General features: G+C 35.8%; 1 protein-coding gene and 1 pseudogene across 3 annotated transcripts; one reads left to right on the forward strand and one right to left on the reverse strand.

Moving 5' to 3' along the window:
* The first annotated feature begins 4584 nt into the window (after positions 1–4584).
* Positions 4585–5636, forward strand: LOC149027571 (NAC domain-containing protein 90 pseudogene; annotated as a pseudogene).
* A 2936-nt stretch (positions 5637–8572) lies between these two features.
* Positions 8573–19753, reverse strand: LOC149027572 (Vacuolar protein sorting 55 (VPS55) family protein). 3 transcript variants are annotated; one of them, XR_016174689.1, is made up of 5 exons: positions 17774–19009; positions 17630–17681; positions 9630–9669; positions 9217–9540; positions 8573–8978 (listed from the first exon to the last, which is right to left on the reverse strand). XR_016174689.1 is itself a non-coding variant. In XM_089163831.1 (4 exons), exons 2-4 carry the CDS (start codon positions 17660–17662, stop codon positions 9272–9274), a joined length of 342 nt encoding a protein of 113 aa, XP_089019957.1. In that variant the 5' UTR covers positions 17663–17681; positions 19571–19753; the 3' UTR covers positions 8577–9271. The 3 variants fall into 3 exon arrangements, 2 of the variants coding, with proteins under 2 accessions (XP_089019957.1, XP_089019944.1); XM_089163831.1 differs by lacking the exon at positions 17774–19009 and adding an exon at positions 19571–19753 and having other exon boundaries at positions 8577–9540; XM_089163818.1 differs by having other exon boundaries at positions 8577–9540; positions 17774–19008.
* Between the last annotated feature and the right edge of the window lie 2290 nt (positions 19754–22043).

Genomic DNA, 22043 nt, shown 5'->3' on the forward strand with positions numbered 1-22043 from the left:
CCAACGGCTGCAAGTAAAAGAACAAAGAAAAAAAATATGAGGAATATCTTCAGAAGCCTTTAGAGACATACTGCATCGTGAAACCAAAGAGATTCCTTTGGACATAACAATTGCATCAACAAGGATCTTCCAATGGAAAACCCGCCAACAAAAAATTATTACCAAGGAAATAATTTCAATTTCCAAATCTTCTTCGCCCAATCCACATTCGCACCCTTTCCTATGCATATCCCAGGCTGATTTCATTGAGAACTCTCCTTGAACAGTACCATTCCAATGACAAATATCTTCGTGGAAACCAACAAGTTGATGGATAAGACTTACGCATTCCAGAATTTATTTTAAACGAGGAGATTGCACCCCCATAAAACACCATTGTTGATCAAGAAAGCAGTCCACCACTTTAAGATTCAACTTGTCCACCAAAATTAGAGGAACCTCCAAATGAGCGGGAAAAATAAAAAAAATCTGATGTTTCAGGGGTTTTGTTGGTAAATTTGTATAGTTTCAGAAGTTTATTTGGAAAGTTGTATAGTTTTAAGGACTTATTTGTAAATTCACATAGAAGTTTTAAGAACATATTTGTAATTTCAGAATTTCCAAGGGCTTATTTGTAGTTTTTAAAAAAATTGATGTTTGAGACATTGAATGAGACTGAAATTGTAAATGAGAGTAATAATGGCAATATCTGCCACCATAATGATCAAGATCACAAAATCATCACACATTTGACTAGATTGTCTTATATACTTTAATATTTATAAATATAAAAGAAATATTTACTACAGTTATTATTCACTAAAATAAATCCAATGTTTTCTTACTTTGCACCGACCAGAAAACTTTTCATCCACCGTACTGATCACATGAGATTGATATTCTAAATATGCATCTTAAGAAGTGACAGTGATTTAATTTTCCATATTACGTAATGATTTTAGTTTCCATATTAATAATTTGATCGATGCTTAAAGTTGCTAATTAAAGTCACAGAATAGTCGTCCAACCCTAATGAGTCTAGAACTGGTATCAATTATTTTTTTCAATCCGTAAATTAGTTAGAAAATAAGTTAATTCAGCTATATCTCTAAAGCTATTATCATAAACCTTGACAGTTTAAGCAATGGAAGCTGCCTGGTCTGTAATAATACCTTGACAGTTTTAAGCAATGGAAGCTGCCTGGTCTGTAAGCATCTTCTGGACTTTTTGGAAGAAAAATTATCTTAATACGCATGTCCTAGGAAGAGCAATCCAACCGTTGGAACCTTCCAATTGTGAAGAAAAACTATCTTAAGCATCTCATTGCCACTGGTATTCCAAATGTGATCTTCTTGAAGGTTTTGCATTTCCCATAGTAGAAATTTTTTTTGCTTCAAATCTATGTAGAAGCCCTCAAATTGAATTACAACCAAACACTTCTATTAATGGATTGTGGAACATGCATGGGTTAATTATTTTTATTCTTTGAGAAAATGCATAACATTAGAGTTCATTTTTCTGCTCTTCCATTTTTACCAACTATGAGTAGATATGTAGTTTCCAAGCTTTTTTTTTTTTTGTTTTTTTTGTTGACAATCGCCAAACGTGTTGCTTGAGGTTAAAGTCACATCAGCCATTTTTTTCACTCACAAGAAAATATTAAAATTATACTTAAACATTTAGATTTTACTCTATTGTCAAAAAGAAGATAACAAAGATAAAAACTTATGATTATCATGCATATTTTTTATTTTTCTTGGATTCGAAAGACATGTATCAAACACCTAGGTGCATTTTGTCACATTTTTTCCATATTAATGCGGTATGATTTGTGATTCATTGAAAGTTACTTCTTCAAATGCGTGCCAATACAATTTCATATAAAGAAGAAAACATGACACTTTCACTATCTATATATTATACTAAACTATCAAACCAACTCATTAAAAAATACAAAAAAATTTGATCAAATGTTAAGCAACTTCGACTTCAGAGTGGGGGAGGGGGATCTATCTTATATAAAAACACCTTTGCATAGTAATTTTTTACTTAAAAAATTTGTGTTCCACTTTGAGGGTTTACACTTGAAAACCATAAAACTTGAGTTGGCCTTTCGGGAACTAGAAAACTTAAGGTAATACTTATGTATCATTTATTCTCAGAGAAAGTTTGTGATATTGTCCTGTAAAGAATGATTTTTTTAGTCGATCTGCTCGGAATGTTCCCAGCAAGTTTCAGTCTGTTCATGTTTTGAGTTGCTGGCTGCCCAAAGGAAGTAATGATTACTCTTCTTGCAATTTGCGCCTTTTTATAGTCAACAAGATAACTATAACCAATGGGTCTTGCTTGGGTCTGCACATTAAATGCGTAGGACCATCAAGCCACACATTATGGGCCGTCGAATTGAAATTTCGGTTAAAATTTCGATTTTAACCATTGAAATTCGACAGTCGAGATTCAATTTAGTATGAAATTTCAGATCTAACGGTCTGAGATCTCGACTTGACGATCATACGCATTTAATGCGCGTGACCCAAGCAATTTCAATAAGCAATACATTCAAGACTTCAAGTGATAGTCTTAATCACCACTATTACAATCCAAGACCACTCTAAACCACTTCAGACTCATAAATAATCTGTGGGCATGAACCTTGTTTTTCCAAAGCCTATCCTGAACAAAAGCCTTTTTTTCTTTTTTTCTTTTTCTTTCTTTCTTCTTCTTTCTTCTTCTTTCTTCTTCTTTCTTCTTTCTTCTTCTTTTCTTCTTTCTTCTTTTTTTTTTTCTTTCTTCTTTTTTTTTTTTTTTTTTTTTTTTTTTTTTTCAAATCATGAACCAAAGCTACTACCAGATATATGGGTATTCTTTAATTACTTGCTCTTAACCTTCATAATATAAACGATATATTTATGGGCCTGTCTTACTGGATAAAAGAAAAATAAATAAACAAAGTATTTATGGGCCTGGAACATGGGCCGGTAACTATTATAGCCTGCCAATGGATTTGTAGGCATGGACTTGGAGAATTTTTTTATTTGAATGAAAGACACATGTCCATCAATCACATCCAAAAAGTTTCAAATAAAAATATAAAATAAAAAGAGAAAAAGTTCCTTATATTAGTTTAATAGCAGGGTGTAAGCTTGGTGGGCTTTCATGTCCAAACCTTTGATGAGCCCAATAGTGCTTGTGTTGGGCTTTTGCAGTAACTCAGTTGGGCTAGGGTCAAAATTTCTACGCCCATGACATAGTCAGCCAGAGCCTGGGTCGTCCTAACTCCTAAGCGTAGTGGTTCTTAGAAATTCCAACCCAGGCTGACCCACTTACCTGGACGACAAAAATTCATGGAGTGACCCTTTATGGCCTACGTGATATCCGTGTGTGGTAAGCTAGAAAAGAATACTGTTCTGAATGAGGCTACCCAATAGAAGACAAAAGTTTTTCTTTTCCTGGGCCAAAGAAGACAAAAGGGATCAACAGTCTAACAAAGAATTTCCATTTGAGGCGTCTTTTATGTGAAAGAAAAGTTAATGAAACAACACACGGTTTAGACACTCAGAAAGTCCAACCTTTGTGCTTCTATGAATCTTGGAGTTGGTCTTGTGGGCTCCTCATCCTCATACGTAACCGTACCATGTATCCGAAATTTTATCAAGTCCATTTCTAAGAAAAATTAATGAAACAACACACGGTTTAGACACTTAGAAAGCTCAACCTTTGTGCAGCTATAAATCTTGGAATTGGTCTTGTGGGCTCCTCATCCCCGTAAGTGTACTATGTACCGAAATTTTATCAAGTCTATTTCTTGTTTTTCTCTGGACAAATGGCCGGCATATGTTTATCTGTCATATCCAAAGGTTGAGATAAGATTCAAAAGATAAAAAAAAATTTTATTATAATTTAATCTAAACTTTTGAATATTACTCATGGACGCATGTTCTTCATCCAGAGAAAAATAAATGGTTCTCGTGCATCCTCCAAAACGTAAATCATAATTAGATAAAGCTGTATATCCCCACTTTTAAAAGGGATATATCAAGTTGTCATTTTAAAAGCAATTTCAACGTTTAATCATGTAAGATCTAGGTTCCAACTTCCAATAAGGCAGCTGGTTGGGGTTTTCGAAACCCTAATCCAACTTTTAATCGTGTAAGATAATAAGATAATATAAACCAAGTTTATTATATACATCACAATGTCCAGGGTTGTTGGGGGGGGGGAGATTCTTAGATTAAAGATTTGACAGCAGATTGACTGATTCAAAAGGCAAGAGGGTTAATCTGGGAATTTTATGTTGGATTAGTTTAAGCCTACTTTAACTTTAAGGCTTTAAGTTGTAAAAGTGTAAACACTTGTGTCTTACTCTTACCGGGTCAAAGTTTATTTGTTCACTCGTACCAATCCGCGCTTTGGTAGTTTGGTGATCATTTTGCTATGTTGGCGGGCTTGGCTGGGTTTTCTTTCTTTCTTTCTAGGTCGTCTCGTCAAGTCACAATCCTCTTTAATATATAAATCCCACACTAGCTAACTTCAGCCATTTGAATTTAAAGTTAGTTGTACACACATACACATACACATACACTGCACCCACAGCAACTGCAACAACAACAACAACAGCAAGAGAGCTATCTAGCTAGCTAGCTGGAGAGAATTAATGGTTAATAATATGGCTGTAGGTTTCCGTTTCTACCCAACGGAGGAAGAGCTTATTTCCTTCTATCTACTTAACAAGCTACAAGGAACCAGACCTGAACTTCACCGGGTTATACCCGTTCTTGACATTTACTCCTTCGATCCATGGCAACTCCCAGGTAGAGTATATATATATCGCAGAGAGATCTAGAGCTGATCGAAGCTGTGCATGCGCAGTTCGTTTTCGATCTTTAACTTCATTAATTATGTTAAGTTTGTTGCTGTAAGCAGAGTTTTCTGGAGAGTTGTGTCGTGGAGACCGAGAGCAATGGTTCTTCTTCGTGCCAAGACAAGAAAGGGATGCTCGTGGAGAAAGAACGAGCCGAACTACCACTTCCGGATACTGGAAAGCTACAGGCTCTCCTAGTTACGCCTATTCTTCAGGGAATCGGATCATTGGAGTAAAGAAAACCATGGTGTTCTACAGAGGAAAAGTTCCTAATGGAAGGAAAACTGGATGGAAGATGAACGAATATCGAGCTATCTTAACTGAAGCTGCTCCTTCTTCTTCTTCTTCTTCTTCTTCAACGAGTGCAACTCCATATCAAACTGTGAGTAGAGTAGAGTAGAATATGCATTTACTTCTTACCAGCTGATTTTGCATGCCTTCACCCAATACACATGCATAGAGCAAACCTGATTCATAACCATTCTTACTGTCACGTTGTTTTTAAGATTGGAACTCATGAATTTTGCAGTTAAGGAACGAATATTGTCTATGCCGTGTGTACGTAGGATCTAGGAGCTTGCGAGCATTTGATCGAAGGCCCTCCGAAGCTACCACAAGCCAGATCCCAATGCAGGTTTCGCAAGCTCCTGCTGCTTCTGAAGTTGCAGCTCTGAGCACCAGTAGGAATGATGAAATGGCCATCACATCTCAGGCCCTTCAGATTGATGAAAGCAACCTTTGGGAAAATTTCAATTTTGATCTCCAGAACCTGCCGGAGTGGACAAACTTCAACTGAGATTGAATGTCTCATAAACTGAAGTGTAAATACGTACAGGCTTTTTGTGTCCTGAGGCTGTTTAGTGTTGCAAATTTATTTGAATTTTCAATAATATTTTCATTTTCAATTGTCCTATTAATGAATTCACGAATTCTGTTTTTTAAGTTCAAATAAACGATACCAGATTCTGGAGATAATTTTTTCAAAAGAGTTATACTAATTTTGACTCCAACTAATTTTGATTCCAAGACTATGGTTGACTTTTTTTTTTTTTTTTTCTTTACAAATACAGGCTAAACAACCCAAAAGAAAAAACAAAAAACATAACTTAAACAAGACTCTATAAAAAGACAAGTTTGTAATCATTTAGTGTAATCGGGATTGTTGAAATCTGATTCGATATGAACTCATAGCTTTAGTGATGTTTTATACTTCTATCATAATAAAATTTTAACTAAAATTTCTCATAAAAATAAATAAATAAATAAATCTTACTTAAGATGGTTTTACTACATCTTACCTTAATTGGTATGGTGGTACTATAAATCTAGCAATTCAATCAATCCAATATGGATTCCTGAAATTATGATATGGACAACGTAAGAATATTCTCTCATAGATTTGACGCAAAATACCAAGTATAAACTTATATGGAGTACTAAATCTTCATTTCTTTTGAAATGAATAACTTTCTCTGCTAGAATTATTCAGCATGCATCTTTATCTAAGTCAATTCACTTTCATGAAATTGATATAATATCATCATCATCATTTGGCTGAAAAAAAAAAAACATATTATCATCAATAGTAACAATAGATTTAGGGGTGCATCTCAGCAACCCTACTTGGCAGCATGCTAATATAACCTAAGTTGTTACTAGCTTAGATCTATTCCTTCTACACAAAATGGAAAGAAAAAAGAAAAAAAAACTTGAATACTACCAAAAGTAGGAATCTCTCCTTGCAATCTTCTTCCTTATCATTGAAATCATTGAGGAGAAAAGAAAAGGTTTGGATTCGACATTTATTAAATTGATGACTAAATGCTACTCAAATATATTGACATTCATTTTATGCATGTCCACGCATGTATCTCTTGATTATCAATTTGATATGCTTTACCCAAAATCTTACAATAAAAGAATCCATCCATTTGGGCCATTTCAAAATTTTATTTCTTGGAACTGATAGCTTCATATGTTGGAGTGGGACTATTATATACATCGCAGGAAGCGTCAACCTGAGACCTCTTCACTAAGAAGTGCCTGTCGCTACCGACTAAGCAATCCTTTGGGCATAAAATAATTGATTTTTTGTGTTTGTTTTTCTTTAAATTTCAATCACAATTAAGTTAAATTTTATGTTAGATATCATTAATTTTTGTTGTCTAGATTAAGTGAGTGTAACTTCATGAATCCATCAGTTTATTCTTGCATTTTTAGTTTGACTGGGCATTATATGACTTAAATTAGTAGAAGTGTTGTGTCAAACAGAGGTGTTCACACTTCCAAAGGTCTCATGCTATATAACATATATGAAAATTCTAAAAACGGATTTCAAGGGATTTCTTTTTCTAATCATTACACATGAACTTCAAATTATATGCAATAGATGTTGAGTTTGTGTAACATATATTGGCCAAGGGAAAATTGAGTGTCGTATGTCATCATATGTTGCAATTGTCAAATGTATATGTGTTGTTTAAGAAGATGAATGTAGTGACATCAATATATATTTTGACTGCAACTGAAAAAGAAAAGAAAAGAAAAGAAAAGATTTTTCATCCTTTCACACCTTTTCACATTGAATTTTTAATTATTATTTTAAAAAATATAGAAGAAATTACACCTCAAGGTAATAACTAATAAGTGAAAAGTATAGACTACCCCAAAATATATCTTAAATTTATACAATAATACACTCTATTATGTTAAGTCATGATTATAAAATTTCATTATTCTTAAGTTGCCCTTGGTCTCTTGTGATTTTATAATATAACCCTTTATAAAATAAAATCTTAAATCTTTCTTTCTTCATCCTTATATTCCTTTTTCTGTCATTCGTCATTTCATTTTATAAGATATAGAATTATACAATTAGGAGTAGATTCTTCATGTCTTCAAATCAATTAACAATTCTAATAAAAAAAAAGGGGTTGATTGACAATTTGGCAAAGTTCTAACGTGTCTACACCTTTTGTCGATTATCTTGAAATGTTTCTAAAAAAATTTCAAAAATGTATAATTTATTTGAGGAGACACGCTGTGCATCTTAGACACATGGAAACTCGTAAAATAACTTTTAACTATTTTTACTCTAATTCATATATTAATTGAATTTAGTTTCTTCCCCCACAGTCACACACTCTTTTCGGGTGTAATGAACGACATTCCTTACTTCACTTTTCAATGTGAGATTATTTCTATCATCCTTGAGACTAGTGTAACTTTTATCTAAACTTGTCTTCTTCCACGCTAAAAGAAAGTCTCAAAAAATTTCGAGATTCGTCCATAAAATAAAATATATTATATGAAACTAACCATAAAAAAAATAATAATAAATAATAAAAAATGTTGGCAAAGAATATGGTGTGAACAGAAAAAACGCTTGCCTTATAAAATGGTTGGTTACATTGATGTTCAAAGTCACTGAGAGTTTTTTAAGCCAGGTATCTTCGTATCTTTTATCAAAAATCTAAATGTTGACAAAAAAAATATTGTAGATAAGTTGTCTTCATCTCTATGCAGTTGGAAAATTCATCAACAATTGATAGATTAGATAAAGATTAAAATTTTCAAATAAGAATCTATTGAGTAGCAAAAGCTAAATTCTTTGCTAAATTTGTTGTAAGAATGATTTTACTAGTGTTTTTAGAATCTTAATATATTTTTTATGCATATAAGACATCTAAAATCATCAAAAAGTAAATGAACGATTTTCTTGGTCTACACTGACCTATATCGACACTCTATTAGATCAGATGAATTTGAATTATAAATAATCAAGTAAACAGCTGACCAATACGCCTGAGTATAACCTTCTACGAAAATCATACCGTCTGATAATTATTTACCAAGTTCAACATAAATTAGTCATCATGGATGTTAGATTTGACATCCATGGTAACTTACACATGTATCCTTAATATTTACCATACATGGGCTGTGCAGGAAATTAAATAGATCTCTCCCTAGATGTCGTAGCTCTGCAAATTACATAATTTATGTCATTCCCTGCACTCAGAAATGCCCATTACAACCAGCACATCCCCTGTACTCTTGGCTGGAACTCCTATACAAACAAGGCATACTGATGCAGTCCGATAGATGCTGACTTGTTGGATACCATTGCATAAGTGTACTTGGTGAAGTTACGGATGAAACCAAAAAGGAAAATTATCAGCACAAATGTAGATTGTAGACACATCTATCTATAATGCAGTTGCAGTTGAAATAGGCACCACGCCTGATAATTGCAATTATCTTGCCAAATAAATACCTACAGGAGGATTATGTAGTGTAACATCCTGTAACATTGCAACTTTGAGATCCTAAATATTCAATTTCCTGAACAATAATTTCTCTGAAACTTCTCGTACCTTTACACAGCTTTCTCGCATGGTAGTTGCATGCTTTTTTGCATCAAGTGGATAATCACCAATCATCTTCAAGACTAACACGGTGAAAACACAAGACAGTGCAGACAAGAATGAAGAAAGAGGTGAACTCAATGAACATGGCACCTGTCTCTATCAAATTGGCGTGCCTCAATATTACAGGAATGGCGATGCTCCCAACGGCAGATGCCCCTGTAAGGAATTTTGCAGCATTTATCCAGCCCCCACCATCCCTGCTGGTTAAGAATTGAGTGTTTCCACCTCCAAAGAACAAACATGGCATAGGCACTAGAACATACATAAGAGCTGCAGGGAATATGAAGATCGTGTCAACCTAAATACAGGGAGCTAAAATTATCAGAGGCCAATTGAGTGACTTCTGGCACCTCTCTTACCTGTTAACATTGGCCACCAGTTGCTGTATATTGCACAAGCCTGCCAGAAAACATAAATAGATTCATGAATTAAAAGATTGATCTAGCCTGCCAGAAAACATAAATAGATTCATGAATTAAAAGATTGATCTAGCCTGCCAGAAAACATAAACAAATTCATGAAGAGAAGGGAATAAAAATATTCTCCCAGAAAGAAACAGCAAAAGAATTTTTGAATTTTTACACCATTTTTTGGGGATATTCTGCTGAAAAGTTACAATAGAGTTACATCAAGGATCAGCTTCCAGCCCATATTCATTTGCATCTATAATGGATGATTTAACCTAAGACATTCAGGATGAGGTTCCTTGGCATTTGCTTTTTGCTGATAATACTATTTTGGCACGTAGAGAAAAATAGGGAATACCAAGTTCAAGCTATGGAAAGCAACTTTGAAATAAAAAAGTTATAACTAAATAGAATGAATACCGAATATCTATGTGTAACTTCAGTTGTGATCGGGCAGCTAATGAGGTGATGAAACATGATAAAGGAGCATATTCCGCAAAGCGATTAATTAGGGTTCTTTGGCTCGATCATAAATAAAATATAGTGGATGAAGTGGAAAGGTGCATCAGGTATTTTGTGTGATCAACATATTCCTTTAGAGCTCACAAAAAAAAATCTATAGGACCATTGTATGACCAGACACAATGTACGGTGCAGTATTTTGGGCTGTTACGAAGCATCATATAGTATAGTTGTCACGGCAACGAGGTGATGCAAGGCGGTTTAAGCTAATTGAGGCGATGAGTCGACGAGGCGCCCTCCGAGGCACTTTTGAGGCGGTTGAGGCGTTTTAAGTGAAATTTTTAGTGTACATCTCATTCACTCTAAATCTATCATATCTTATATAATAAAAAAAAAACTAATATCAAACTACCTTAAGTAATCCAACATACTACAAACCACACATAATAGGTCCTAAATAAAAAGTCGCGAGAAGAAAGGAAGAGAAGAAGTTGTTTGTCGCTGGCCACTGCTTGCCGGAGTGTCGTCGCAGGAATGGAAGAGAAGAAGAGAGGAAGAGAGAAAGAGATTAGGGATTAGAGTGAGAGTGTGAGACTTGAGTCAAGAACTTATTCTCTTTTGATTTTGTTTGTTTTTATTTTTATTTTAACATTTGATCACATGTAGCGTCATTATACATATGCATATAGGTTCAAACAATAGATACTTTACAATCGGAATCTAATAAGTATTTCAATATATGCCTTCGATTAGGCATCTTTCTCGTGATTTAAAAAAGGAAAAAAAAAAGCGGACGCCTTATTGCCTAAAAATAAGGCAACGCCAATTTGAGGCGCTCCGAAGGAGCCCAGAAGACGAGGCGACGCCTAGGCAACGCCTTGACAACTATGTCATATAAATAAACTCATATAAGGAATTATCACATTAGAGATAGTTCGGGATTAGCTATGAGAAAGTCGTTCTAGGTGTCATAGTCGCGTTCAGTAGACACCTCTAAATGCCACTGTATAGAGGATAATTTAATTCATATCAAAGGAACTAGAAGAGCTAAGGGTAGATCTAAAATAATCTTAAGAGAAGTGAGAAAGGATATGCAGACGTTGGCCTTGTATATAGTATTGATCAAATGGAGCTGATTGGAAGGTAAGGATCAACATAACTGATCCCATTTAGTTGGGATAAGGCTTCTTGTTGTTGTTGCTGTTGTATTCAGCTAACAAATTGATGTCATGAATTCATGACACAAGGAGTAGCAAACAATGAAAAAAAATACCCTGCTAATTAGCAACCATACGACAGAGGAAAAAGAGGAAACACAGAGTACGGAAAATTGACAGCACAAAAGACAAGCAAGTGGTAACTATGTTTCCTCCTTTTATTTACAGCCTTCTGATTACAAGGAAGTTTCCTACTATGAGTAGGAAAGAATGACAGAAAACAAACTCTAAGTAAGCCATGCACTTAAACTAGGAAAGCAAAAGAAATAAAATAGCTAAATAATAGAACTGTAGACTCCATGACACACGAATCCTAATGTCACAAAACATACAAGACACATCCCATATTTTATAAAATATTACAAAACTAGACAGAGATAGATGAGGCACTTCTAGGTAGACCAATAATTTCACTGTATTCAGCTCCTCACCAGCTCACACCCCTAGATGTTGTGATGCAGCCTTACTCAAAAAAGGCTTAGTCTTCCACAATCTCTAAAGATTAGACTAGTTTCCATGCCCAAATCTTCATTCAAGGCATGATCTATGGGATGATTTCTGAATGGGTTCCCAATTGGGTTTAACTAATGCCCACCAAATTCCCTGGTTGGGTTAATAGGGAGGGAATAGTATCAGGGATGATGAGGTGTTGGTTTTGGAGTTAGAACAGTGAGATGTATGGTGGGATGGGGCAGGTTCTCGAAATCAGGAATGAAAAGTTATTAGGATGGGTGAAACTTGTAGGGAATGTAAGCAATGGTAGAGAGATATGATCCGCCAAGTTCAGCTGCATTTGGATGGCTAAATTAGAAGACACAAGGTTCTTGTTTCACAGGATTGAGAGAGTACTAAAATTAAAGAAAATATTTATATCTTGAAATCAAATGGTCAAAATTGGGTCAAACTCAAATCTAAGGTCACTAGGAATGAGGGATGATGTACCTAAAGTGTGGGACAGGTCTAACTGATAGATCAGTGTAAATCAAACGTTGATTTTTGGTTGTCTTGGGAACTACAAATATCCAAGAAAAATGGAAAAAAACTGTGATAAGAGAAACAGATTGATGTATGCTGTCAACAACACCTGAATGGAGCCTTTGAGGATGTAATACCTAGATGAAAAATGAAGGTTAAACTCTAATCTTCAACCAGTCAAAGGTGTCTAGGCTTAACTTCACCTTTGCAACCCTTCAAAGCTTTGAATCTTTAATTTTCTATTCACAGAACCAGAACTTACTAACAATCACAAGAGGGATTACTCGCAGAGAAGCTCTCTTATTCAATATTCAAATCTGATCTCTCCCCATCAAATGGAGGGGTTCATTTATACAAATTACGGGCTGGAATTCCTAATCTGATTTACATTCCCAGACTTATTCTAACTGAATTCTACTACTGTGAGGTTTTTATAGTGAGACCTGTACAATGACTGGATTAAAATAATAAATAAACACATGTTAAAAAATCACATGCCTAATATGCCCCTCCAGTAGACAGGATTACAATTCTGCCACTGGTCCTAACAAGGAACTGAAAATAAATAGAAAATAAGCTGCTGAGCAGCAACCCTAGGGGGTTCTCTGGGCCTTTCACTTGGTCTTGGAGTTGGGGGGCTCGGATACTGCAGTAACTCTCTCCTCCTGAAAAACATTGATCTCCAATGGATGGGCAAATAACACATCTTTCATAAAGGTCTGGATCAATTCTTTTGGAATGCTCTGCACATATCCAAGTTCTGTCTTCCCTGGATATCCTTTCCATTTGACAATGAAAGCAAGATATCCAAGGCCTTTTCAAGTGGCCTTCAACATGTCTTCTTTGGATGGAGCTTGTGACGCCCACCTGACTAGTGCCTTTCTAGGTTAACTCTCACCATATCACTATCTCCAGGCTTGAACTCTACATATATTCTATGCCTGTCTACATTTGCTTCATTGATATCATTACTAAAGGACACCTTTCTACAAACATCGGCACATACCTCAATGATGTATCTAAGAGACTCATCTGCTTCTATATTGATTCCAGATTGTTCTGGAGGGGGCATCAAATCAATGAGCCTCTTGGGTTGTATGCCAAGGAGAGCCTCAAATGGGGTACGCCCAGTGGTCCTGTTCACAGGATTGTTGTATGTAAACTCTACTATATCCAGTATAGAGGGCCAGGTTCTTTAATAGTCTCTTACTAGACACCTTAGTAGATTACCGAAGCTCCCGTAGACTACCTCAGTTTGCCCATCTGGGGGTGAAGTGCAAAAGAGAAGGCTAGCTTTGTAAGTTTCCTCATCCATAGGGTCTTCCAGAAGTAGCTCATAAACTTAATATCCCTAAGACAATAGTGCTGAGTGAGCCATGAATCCTGACCATCTCTAATGTAAACCCAATTTTAGGGCTAAGGTCTCTAGGAAAAATGCCCTAAAATTAAGGGTTTGCACATAATCTTTGATAAAGTTGCAAGCAAAAGAACAAGGATCTAATAGGAAACTTCAAGGAAAGGGTATGGGTTGATTTGGCGTTTTTCAAGAATGGTGATGGGTGTGGTTTGGTAAAAGCTAACTATAAGATTGTTATGGGATTTGTGGAAAATTAGTAGGGGAAGCTTAACAAATCACTATGGGATGACATTGGATAAAATTGTTCCTACGGTCTGGTAGAAAAGAAGGATAATTAATTTGAATCAGTATGGGTTGGATTTCGAAAAGGGGAAAAGGTCTTGGGCAATCTTGAACTTTCTTCTTGTTCATTTATTTAACTTTCTTTTTTCTTTTTCTATTCTTTCTTTATTTTTTTCTTTCTCTCTTCTTGTTTCGGATCTGCCACAACCCAAAATGCTAAGTGGGGGGTTTGGGGGGGGGGGGGGGGTTGCAATGAAGGAAAGGAAGGGAAAGAAGGGGCAGCAGGGTGGGGGATTGACCAAGAAGAATCGAGGGGGGCTGGGTGAGGGGATTAGGGGCTGCCAGGCCTGCTGCCAAGGGTGACAGTTGGAGGTGGGTTTTTGGGTTGCACAGGCAGGGAAGGGGCTGGGGAAGGGATGCGATGGGGTCGGGAGGTGGGGGCAGGGGGAGGGGCTGCTGTACTTGTTTGTTTGAGGTTGTTGTGGCTGACAATGGCCGCTGGAAGTTGGAAGAAGATGCTGGACTTATCGATAGAGATGCTGATCCTTGAACAAGACTCTTAATCCCTCAACCGCGGCTACCTCAACAAGACCACGATCCTTAACTCAATTTTCTTCAATAATTAGACTTGAGAAATACAAAGAAAAAATAGGATATTTATAGCCTACTAAAAGACTGTGACTCTAAGTGGGACACCTTTATCAATTAGGATCGCACCACATTAATCACAAACATTGAAATAAAAAAAGATCTAATGGAATCTCCTTCAAATAGATTCTTACTAAGACTTAAACACTAAGGAACTCTTCTTGTAAATAGAGACTGTTGGGAATCTTACCCAAGACTCAAGAACTCTTAACTTAAACTGAACTTCCTAACTGACTGAAACTCTTGAACACATTAAAAATAAAATTCAAAAAAATAAACCAGCAACCAATATAGGACTAAAGTGACCAAAATACCCCTTCTAGAGGGTTCGGCCAGCCATGGCAGTGGCCATGGGGACCACTCCAATGTTTCGTCCAGGGGAGAATTTTGATTCACATTAATCTCCCTAAAGAAGATCTTAGCTATGTGATAAGTAAGCATCATAAGTCCTCTTGCAAGAATAAAATGGGTCATATTCTGTGAGCGTTCCTACTACCACTAGGATAGAATCTAGCTTCTCCCTGGTAGATGGTAAGCCAGAACAAAATTCATACCTAAGTCTATCCATGGCTGATGTGGTACTAGTAACGGAGAAGTTGCCAATATTCTGCTTATTGACAAGTTTATTTTATGCATACTATTTTGATTAATTAACTAGATACATTTTCATGTGTTCCCAATCGTTTTGTATCATTTTACCCTAATATCGCATGCAAATCAGCATTAAATGCACTCTCTCTGGATCTAAGTAATTTTGCTAACTTATATTTATCCTGACAAATCCTTATTCAAATTTATTATTTGTGCTTGTAGTGAATCATCTTAGTACTTGGACTCCTTCGACAACTAGGATTTGCTTGGAGCAATAAGTGGAGTTTGAAGTTTGATCAAAGAAGGAAAAAGAGAAAAGGAATCTTATTCAAAGAAGGAAGAGGGAAAATCATGTTTTTTAGTATGCTCTGTCCAGTTTCAATCAAGTCCTTCATGATTTCTTGATCTTCAAATCCAACGGTGGGATTGTGCATTTGAGCTCTCAAAGTTGGTTTCGATTTATGCGCCACCTAGACAAGCCAATTTCTTGGTTGAGCCAGATTAAGAACACATAGTTTGTTTCAAACTGTGTTAGATTGAGTCAAGGAATCATATCCCATGCAATATAGGAAATCACTCTATAAAAGGGGGGCAAACTCCAGCCATAAGGGATGAATTTCACCGAGCAAGGAGCTGCTGGAGATGTTTTGGAGAGGAGTTGCTGCCTCGGGCGAATTTTAGAGAGTTGTTGGTGGAGTTTCTTCTTCAAACCAACCCTAGCGTGATGTTCCCCTATCCTTCTCTCATGATGTTCTAAACTTCTATTGCTAGATGTAGATGGATCCTTAAATTAATTTATTGATTTCTCTCTTTCATGCAACACAATCCTCTACTCTTCGCTTTCTTCAATTTTGTTCTTAATATCTAAATGTCTGGCCAACATTCAAGAATTTCGTGGTATGTTTTCATACATGTAACAATGGAGAATACATGCTAGACCTGAGTAGAAGAATGATAAATTACATCTAATGAGTAACAGGTTAGACGGTATGTTCGACAATGTTTAGGGATTCTATGTTTCATGCAATGCATTGAATTGATCTTTTATATGTAAAACGTAGATGGGATTTGAAAGAACCTCTAGCATAACAGGTGGAGTGATCTAATTTAGTAATCCTGTTAGCAATGGTAGAGAGTAAATTGATTGTCTGAAGGGGAGGGATTGATAATTTATGACATGTTTGGTGAAATCAAAACTCTAGTATTTTCATTCGTGTTTTTGTTAGTATAATCAGTATCTAATTTTAGTTAATTCTCAGTTTTAATCGACTAGGTAATTAAAGGTGTTTTTGAAGTTAGTATATAGTTTAACTCAGTTTGATTCTTGTGGGAACGATATCCCTCTTACTTCTATATTACTTGGGCGACCTGCACTTACGAGTACGAATGCAACACTTACCTCTTTTGGCCAGTTGGCAAAACCTACACAGCTACACCTATTCTTTACTTGAATCATAAATCTAGCTAGATGCGACCAGTAGTATTTATCTGTGGCCTATGCAACAGTCTTGTCCTTGCTAAAGAGTCCTTCTAATCCTCCCCCATGTAATTCCTAGATGATGTGCTGCCAGTGAGGTACCAAGTATCTAATCTGGCACCCATGTATAACTACCCATCATGAATTGAATACTTAGGGTGCCGCCCACCCTATGTGTAGACTAAGCTTAAGTCGTTTGTCGAATTGTTGGTGGCGTACTCATCAATTATCTGTACACCAATGGCTTGCGTGGACAGGTTTTTTCTACTAAGGGCATCTACAACCTTGTTTTTCTTTCTTTTCCTGCAACTTTTCTAGTATTGGCTGTCACATGTTGATTGGGCTCTAGAGAAGAAAGATCTTCTTCTTCTTCTTCTTCTTCTTCTTCTTCTTTTGGCAGGGGGGAAGAAGGGGGGGATTCTAGGAAGTCATTACTTCCAATTAGTTTTCCTTAAAGATTGATTTAAATGGGGAAATATGTCAAATCAATAGGATTTTTTTTTCATTCCAAATTGGGGTTTACTTTTTTGTGTGTAGGTGTTTAATGTAACGAAAGTACTAGGATGTCTTTTGAAGACCATTCAAGATATTTCCAGATTACTCATCCAGAAAAAGAAAAAATATATTTCCAGATTTTTTTTTGCTGATACTGGCTCTCACATGTCAATCAGGCTTTATCAACTGAAGGGTTATTTGGATAGAAGTCCTTTGCTTCCACTTGGATTTCCTCCTTGAAGATTGACATTGCAATGGGGGAATCTGCATGTTCATAGGGAATATTTGCTACTACAGGCTGTGTTCATACTTTTTCTGAGAATTCAGACAGATGAAAACAGACAACACTGCACTTGTACTTTGACAGTGAATAAAGGACCATTGATGTTGCCGGGGGGAAAAAACAGTTCATTACAATTCTCTGTACATTCTGATTATTAAAACATACCAGGATTTGCAGTAAAATGCTAGCCGAAAACATAAACGCAAGCCCCGCAAGCCTGCAAAAATGAGAAAAGAAAGAAAAAGTTTATATGACTCTAAAAAAGCTGTCATGAACAAATGAAACTATAATACCAGTTTTAGAACTTACACTGCATAGAACCCAGAGATTTTTGCAACCACCAACACACCATGCATCAACAACACATAGTTAGTCTCAAACATCATGAGAGGGTTACAAAATACTGCAGCCCAAGGTAGATAACTCAGAATGCCCATGGTAGATAACTCATAAATAGCCAACAACAAAAATTATAGGGTGAAAGGTGTTCTATATTAATTATTATTCCCAATAATTGAATCATCAAATGGCATACCTAACTTATAAATAGATAGGTCTACAACTGCATGCCAAAATTTAAGGGCTTCAGGATTCAATTAAGCAACTTAATTGTATGACAGAAACCAATTTGATGGAAAATGAAAACATATGGTAACAAACAAGTTACTATAACAATACTTTATGCATATCTAGAACAAGCTAATTACAAATGCCAGATCAAGATCTAGAGCATGCAAAAGAATACATACGACTGTAAACTTGGTCTGAGAAAGATTGACCCAACTGAGAAAGAAACAAACAAAACGGAAAACAATGCAAACAAGCTAACTTATGAAAAGCATATCCTGGTTAAGAATTCCCCAGTGTTGGTCCACCAACCCATGGGTAAACAACCCCAGAACCTGTGACCAGAACAGGTAAAGAGATGAAGAGGTGAGGTTGATGGGAGAAAAGGGCTGTGCAATAGAATGTCTTCTACTTTATGAGTCACCAATATCCATTTCTAATGAACCAGAAGAGAATTACACAAGGAATATAACTCAAACCCTAGCCAGCCAAAGCCCTACAGTATCTTCCTACACCAATTGGATGCTCAAAATCTCTTGTAATAACACATAAAAATGAGAAGCTTCTCTTCATAAATCTCCCATATAAAACACATCAATAAATCATAACCGGCCGACCTCAGTTTGAAATCTACGTTAGAACTTAATTTTAGAATAAAAAGCACTATTTCCTTAAGAATTTCAGACCAGTAGTTAAAAACTGTGAAAATGAGCACACCATACCCATAAGGAACGTTACTTACCACTAATCCAACCACCTACTCAAAAGGACTGGGTTTTTACTTGATAAGTAGATTTTGAACACAAATAACAACCACAATACATCAGGAGTCCTCCGACCTTTTGAAGCAACACTACTTAACCTTCCCTGCCCCTGGGGATGTTTAGTTCAGAAGGTAGATACTGAGTCTATTTAAGCTTCACAAAGTTTAGCTTGCTTCTATGGCCATTTAGATTTCCAAATTTTGAACGGGTAGATGATATACTCCACCACCAACACAACCCCCCCCCCCCTCTTCAAAAAAAAACCAACCGAAAAGGGTTTAAAAAAAAAATCCAAGTAAGACGAAATAGAGACCATAAAGACATGGATTTCTCAGCACAAAAGCAAAAATTAATGGAACGCCGCTTCCAGGATTCCAATACCAACTAGAATCCCGGCCCATAGGCTCTCTTTCGAAAAGTTTTATATTTCCACGCTCCCTCACACTGTGTAACCAAAACTACAGGAACCCAATTCCAGACGCCCCAGCTCTGACGCTCCAAAAGCACATACAAATCCTAACACCGCAACCTCCAAAATCACATAAACAAAGAGAAACAATTTCTTGCGTTCGGGAATTCTAACTTCATGACCTATGAGCACTGAGCAATTAAGTCACTGATGCAGCGTGTTATATATGGATACTAGCAATTGCAGATCGTTGGCCGCCTAATAATTAAAGGAAATTGCAGAATACATCTTATGAAAACTTGAAAGGCATCAAGATAAAAACTCTTCAAAAATCAAAAAAGAAATACGAATACTAGCAATAGTTACCTTCAATTGACATCACCATTTCTGCAAGCCAGGGTTATGGTACACGAAGGAGGTACAGAAACAGGGATCTGTCGACGATCACGAACTTGAGAAGAGGAAAGGTCTCTGTAGTCTAACTAGTTTTGAGTCTTAACGACTCTAACCATCCGGCAAATTCTCTATCCCTTGCGGCAAGGAAAATAAAGGTTTTTTTTTTTTTTCTTCTGTTTTTACTTTAATTTAGTTTAATAATTTAAAATGAGCAAAGCGAAAGGAGCCACGCCCGGTTCGTATCGAACCGCATGGTTCACCCCCAAGGCACATGTACTCCAGCCCTTGCGCAGTTTCATGCATCTCAAGCGGGTAATATCATTTACCAATAGAAAGAGAGAGTAGGAAGGGGGAAAAAAACTGTTGCTCGACTCATGTAAATATTTTTACTTGTATTTTTTTCGGGAACAGTTGTTTTGGGAGTCATGTAAATTTGGATTTTTGTTCACACTTGGTGCAGATATCCTCCATGTAGGTTTTTTTTTTTTTTGGGTAATAATCCTCCATGTAGGCTTCAGATGATACTGGCATTGGAAAAATTCAACAGTTGGGAACTAGGGTAAATCAATTTAAATTTTTTTAAAACTAGTTTGCTGAGACGTTTAAATACCTACCAATAAACTTAAAACTTATAAAAAAAAAAAAAGAACTAATTGCTTCTTTATCAGAAAAGCTTCAATTTGTAGTTTCTTGTTAGGCATAGAAATTGTGTGCGAAACACTTGGTTCAACACATTTTTGCTAAACCAACACACAAAATTCAGATCAGTTTACCATACAAACTTCTGTTGACTTCTGTGCTAAAATGAGTAAATAGTACAGAATAAGTGTGTCAGAATCGTTACCATACAACCCCTAAGTCTATGGATTTATGTGACTAAGTTTGAAACCATCAAATTATAGAGGCTGCCCCTAATTCTATGAAGCCTATGTAACAGCAAGGCAGTCCAAGAATGCCAACTTTTGTACATTTAAAGATCTTGCAAGGACTAAAAAGAAAAGTTCTAAAAGAGCCTAGTGTTGGAAGCATCGCCACTTATTTCAGGCTGGACAATATGTGCTTGTTAAATATTTGTCAAGCCTTACGGCTCCATCCTATATGGTTTTCTCACTTTGCCCTCCATGTGATCCAACTAAACGAGACTAAAACGGTCATTTCCAATTTCTACTAGGGGCAACATGAGGTGAAGAAAATAACACATTGGATCTCCTGCTTCCACCAGTGGTGCATACATGGCTTTCTTTTATTTTTTTCCTATTTTTTTTTTGATAAAAAAGATATTTGAGAACCCAATCCTCTAAATACAGCAACCATTGATAATTATATTAATAGACATAAAGATGTCAATGGTGGATTAGCAGAGCGGTTAAAAAGTCAAGATTCCCATGGGGAGGTCTTGAATTTGCACCCATTGATAGAATCAACAAATCATTCTTATTTTTCTATTTAAATTATATATATATATAAGACGGGACATGGTCTCCTAGACTAGGTTTGACCTCATTAAAGTCGGCAAGTTTTGGCAAATGAAATTGAAAATTTAGTTCTCCGAATAATATTTGCATTGACCTTTAGATTTTGTCTTTACTCGTGTTACAGATCGGTTTTTTTTTCTTCGTAATAATTATAATTTTTTTTCTTTTGGTAAGGTAATAATTATAGTTACGATTTTATTTATTATATTACTTGATCAAACTTTTGTTTTAAGGGTAATAGATCAAGTTTATTATCCTTACAGTTTTTTTCATGAGGTCCATGTAAGTTCTGCTTAAATTTAGTGAGTGTTTAGTTAAGTGAACAAATTTCAAACGGTTTATTTTTCATTTTTTTGAAATTTCAAGTTATCCACATTAGTTTTTTAAATTTAGGGGTTAAATAACTAAAATACCCCTATCCTTATCAAATTACTAAAATGCTCTCATATATAAACCTCTTCCTGTCCAAAGTATTAAAGATTTTCATTTGACAAGCAAAAAAAATGTGACAAGTTAGATCAGCTCGTGTTTTAAGATGCTTAAGTTTACTTCAGTTTATCAAGGATTGGTGACAAGTATCTCTCACAACCCTAATTCTTGATTGTCTCCTTCCTTAAGTCCGACACCGGCTACTTACTCCAATCATCTTCTCCCCCCTCCACAAAAAGGTTAAGGAATTGCAGCTACTTATCCAAATAAACTAAAAATAGCACTAAAAATGCATAGCCAACCATAAGGGCTTTCAGATATTTTGAAAAAAATTAAATAAACAAAAACCCCATCATAATCCATAAGAGACTAGGGAAGAATTAGATGTTGCAATGAACATGCAGGGTCCAAAATCATATGGTAAAATCATGCTTTGCAAATCCTATAATTTCTCTCTCTCTCTCTCTCTCTCTCTCTCTCTCTCTCTCTCTCTCTCTCTCTCTCTCTCTCTTTTCTTTTTTCCCCTTCTTTTAATTTAA

The sequence above is a fragment of the Hakea prostrata genome, chromosome 1 (assembly GCF_041222555.1).
Source record: "Hakea prostrata isolate BN-2017 chromosome 1, UWA_Hpros_2, whole genome shotgun sequence".
In the NCBI taxonomy this organism is placed as follows: Eukaryota; Viridiplantae; Streptophyta; class Magnoliopsida; order Proteales; family Proteaceae; genus Hakea; species Hakea prostrata.

What these genes read in the sequence shown, in the direction of transcription:
- LOC149027572 (XM_089163818.1), bottom strand. Translation starts at nt 17,901, where the DNA reads ATGGGCATTCTGAGTTATCTACCTTGGGCTGCAGTATTTTGTAACCCT. An exon ending in GCATTTTACTGCAAATCCTG is followed by an intron (nt 9,670 to 17,629) that starts GTATGTTTTAAT and finishes GTTTTCTGGCAG; the next exon opens with GCTTGTGCAATATACAGCAA. An exon ending in CTGGTGGCCAATGTTAACAG is followed by an intron (nt 9,541 to 9,629) that starts GTAAGAGAGGTG and finishes TATTCCCTGCAG; the next exon opens with CTCTTATGTATGTTCTAGTG.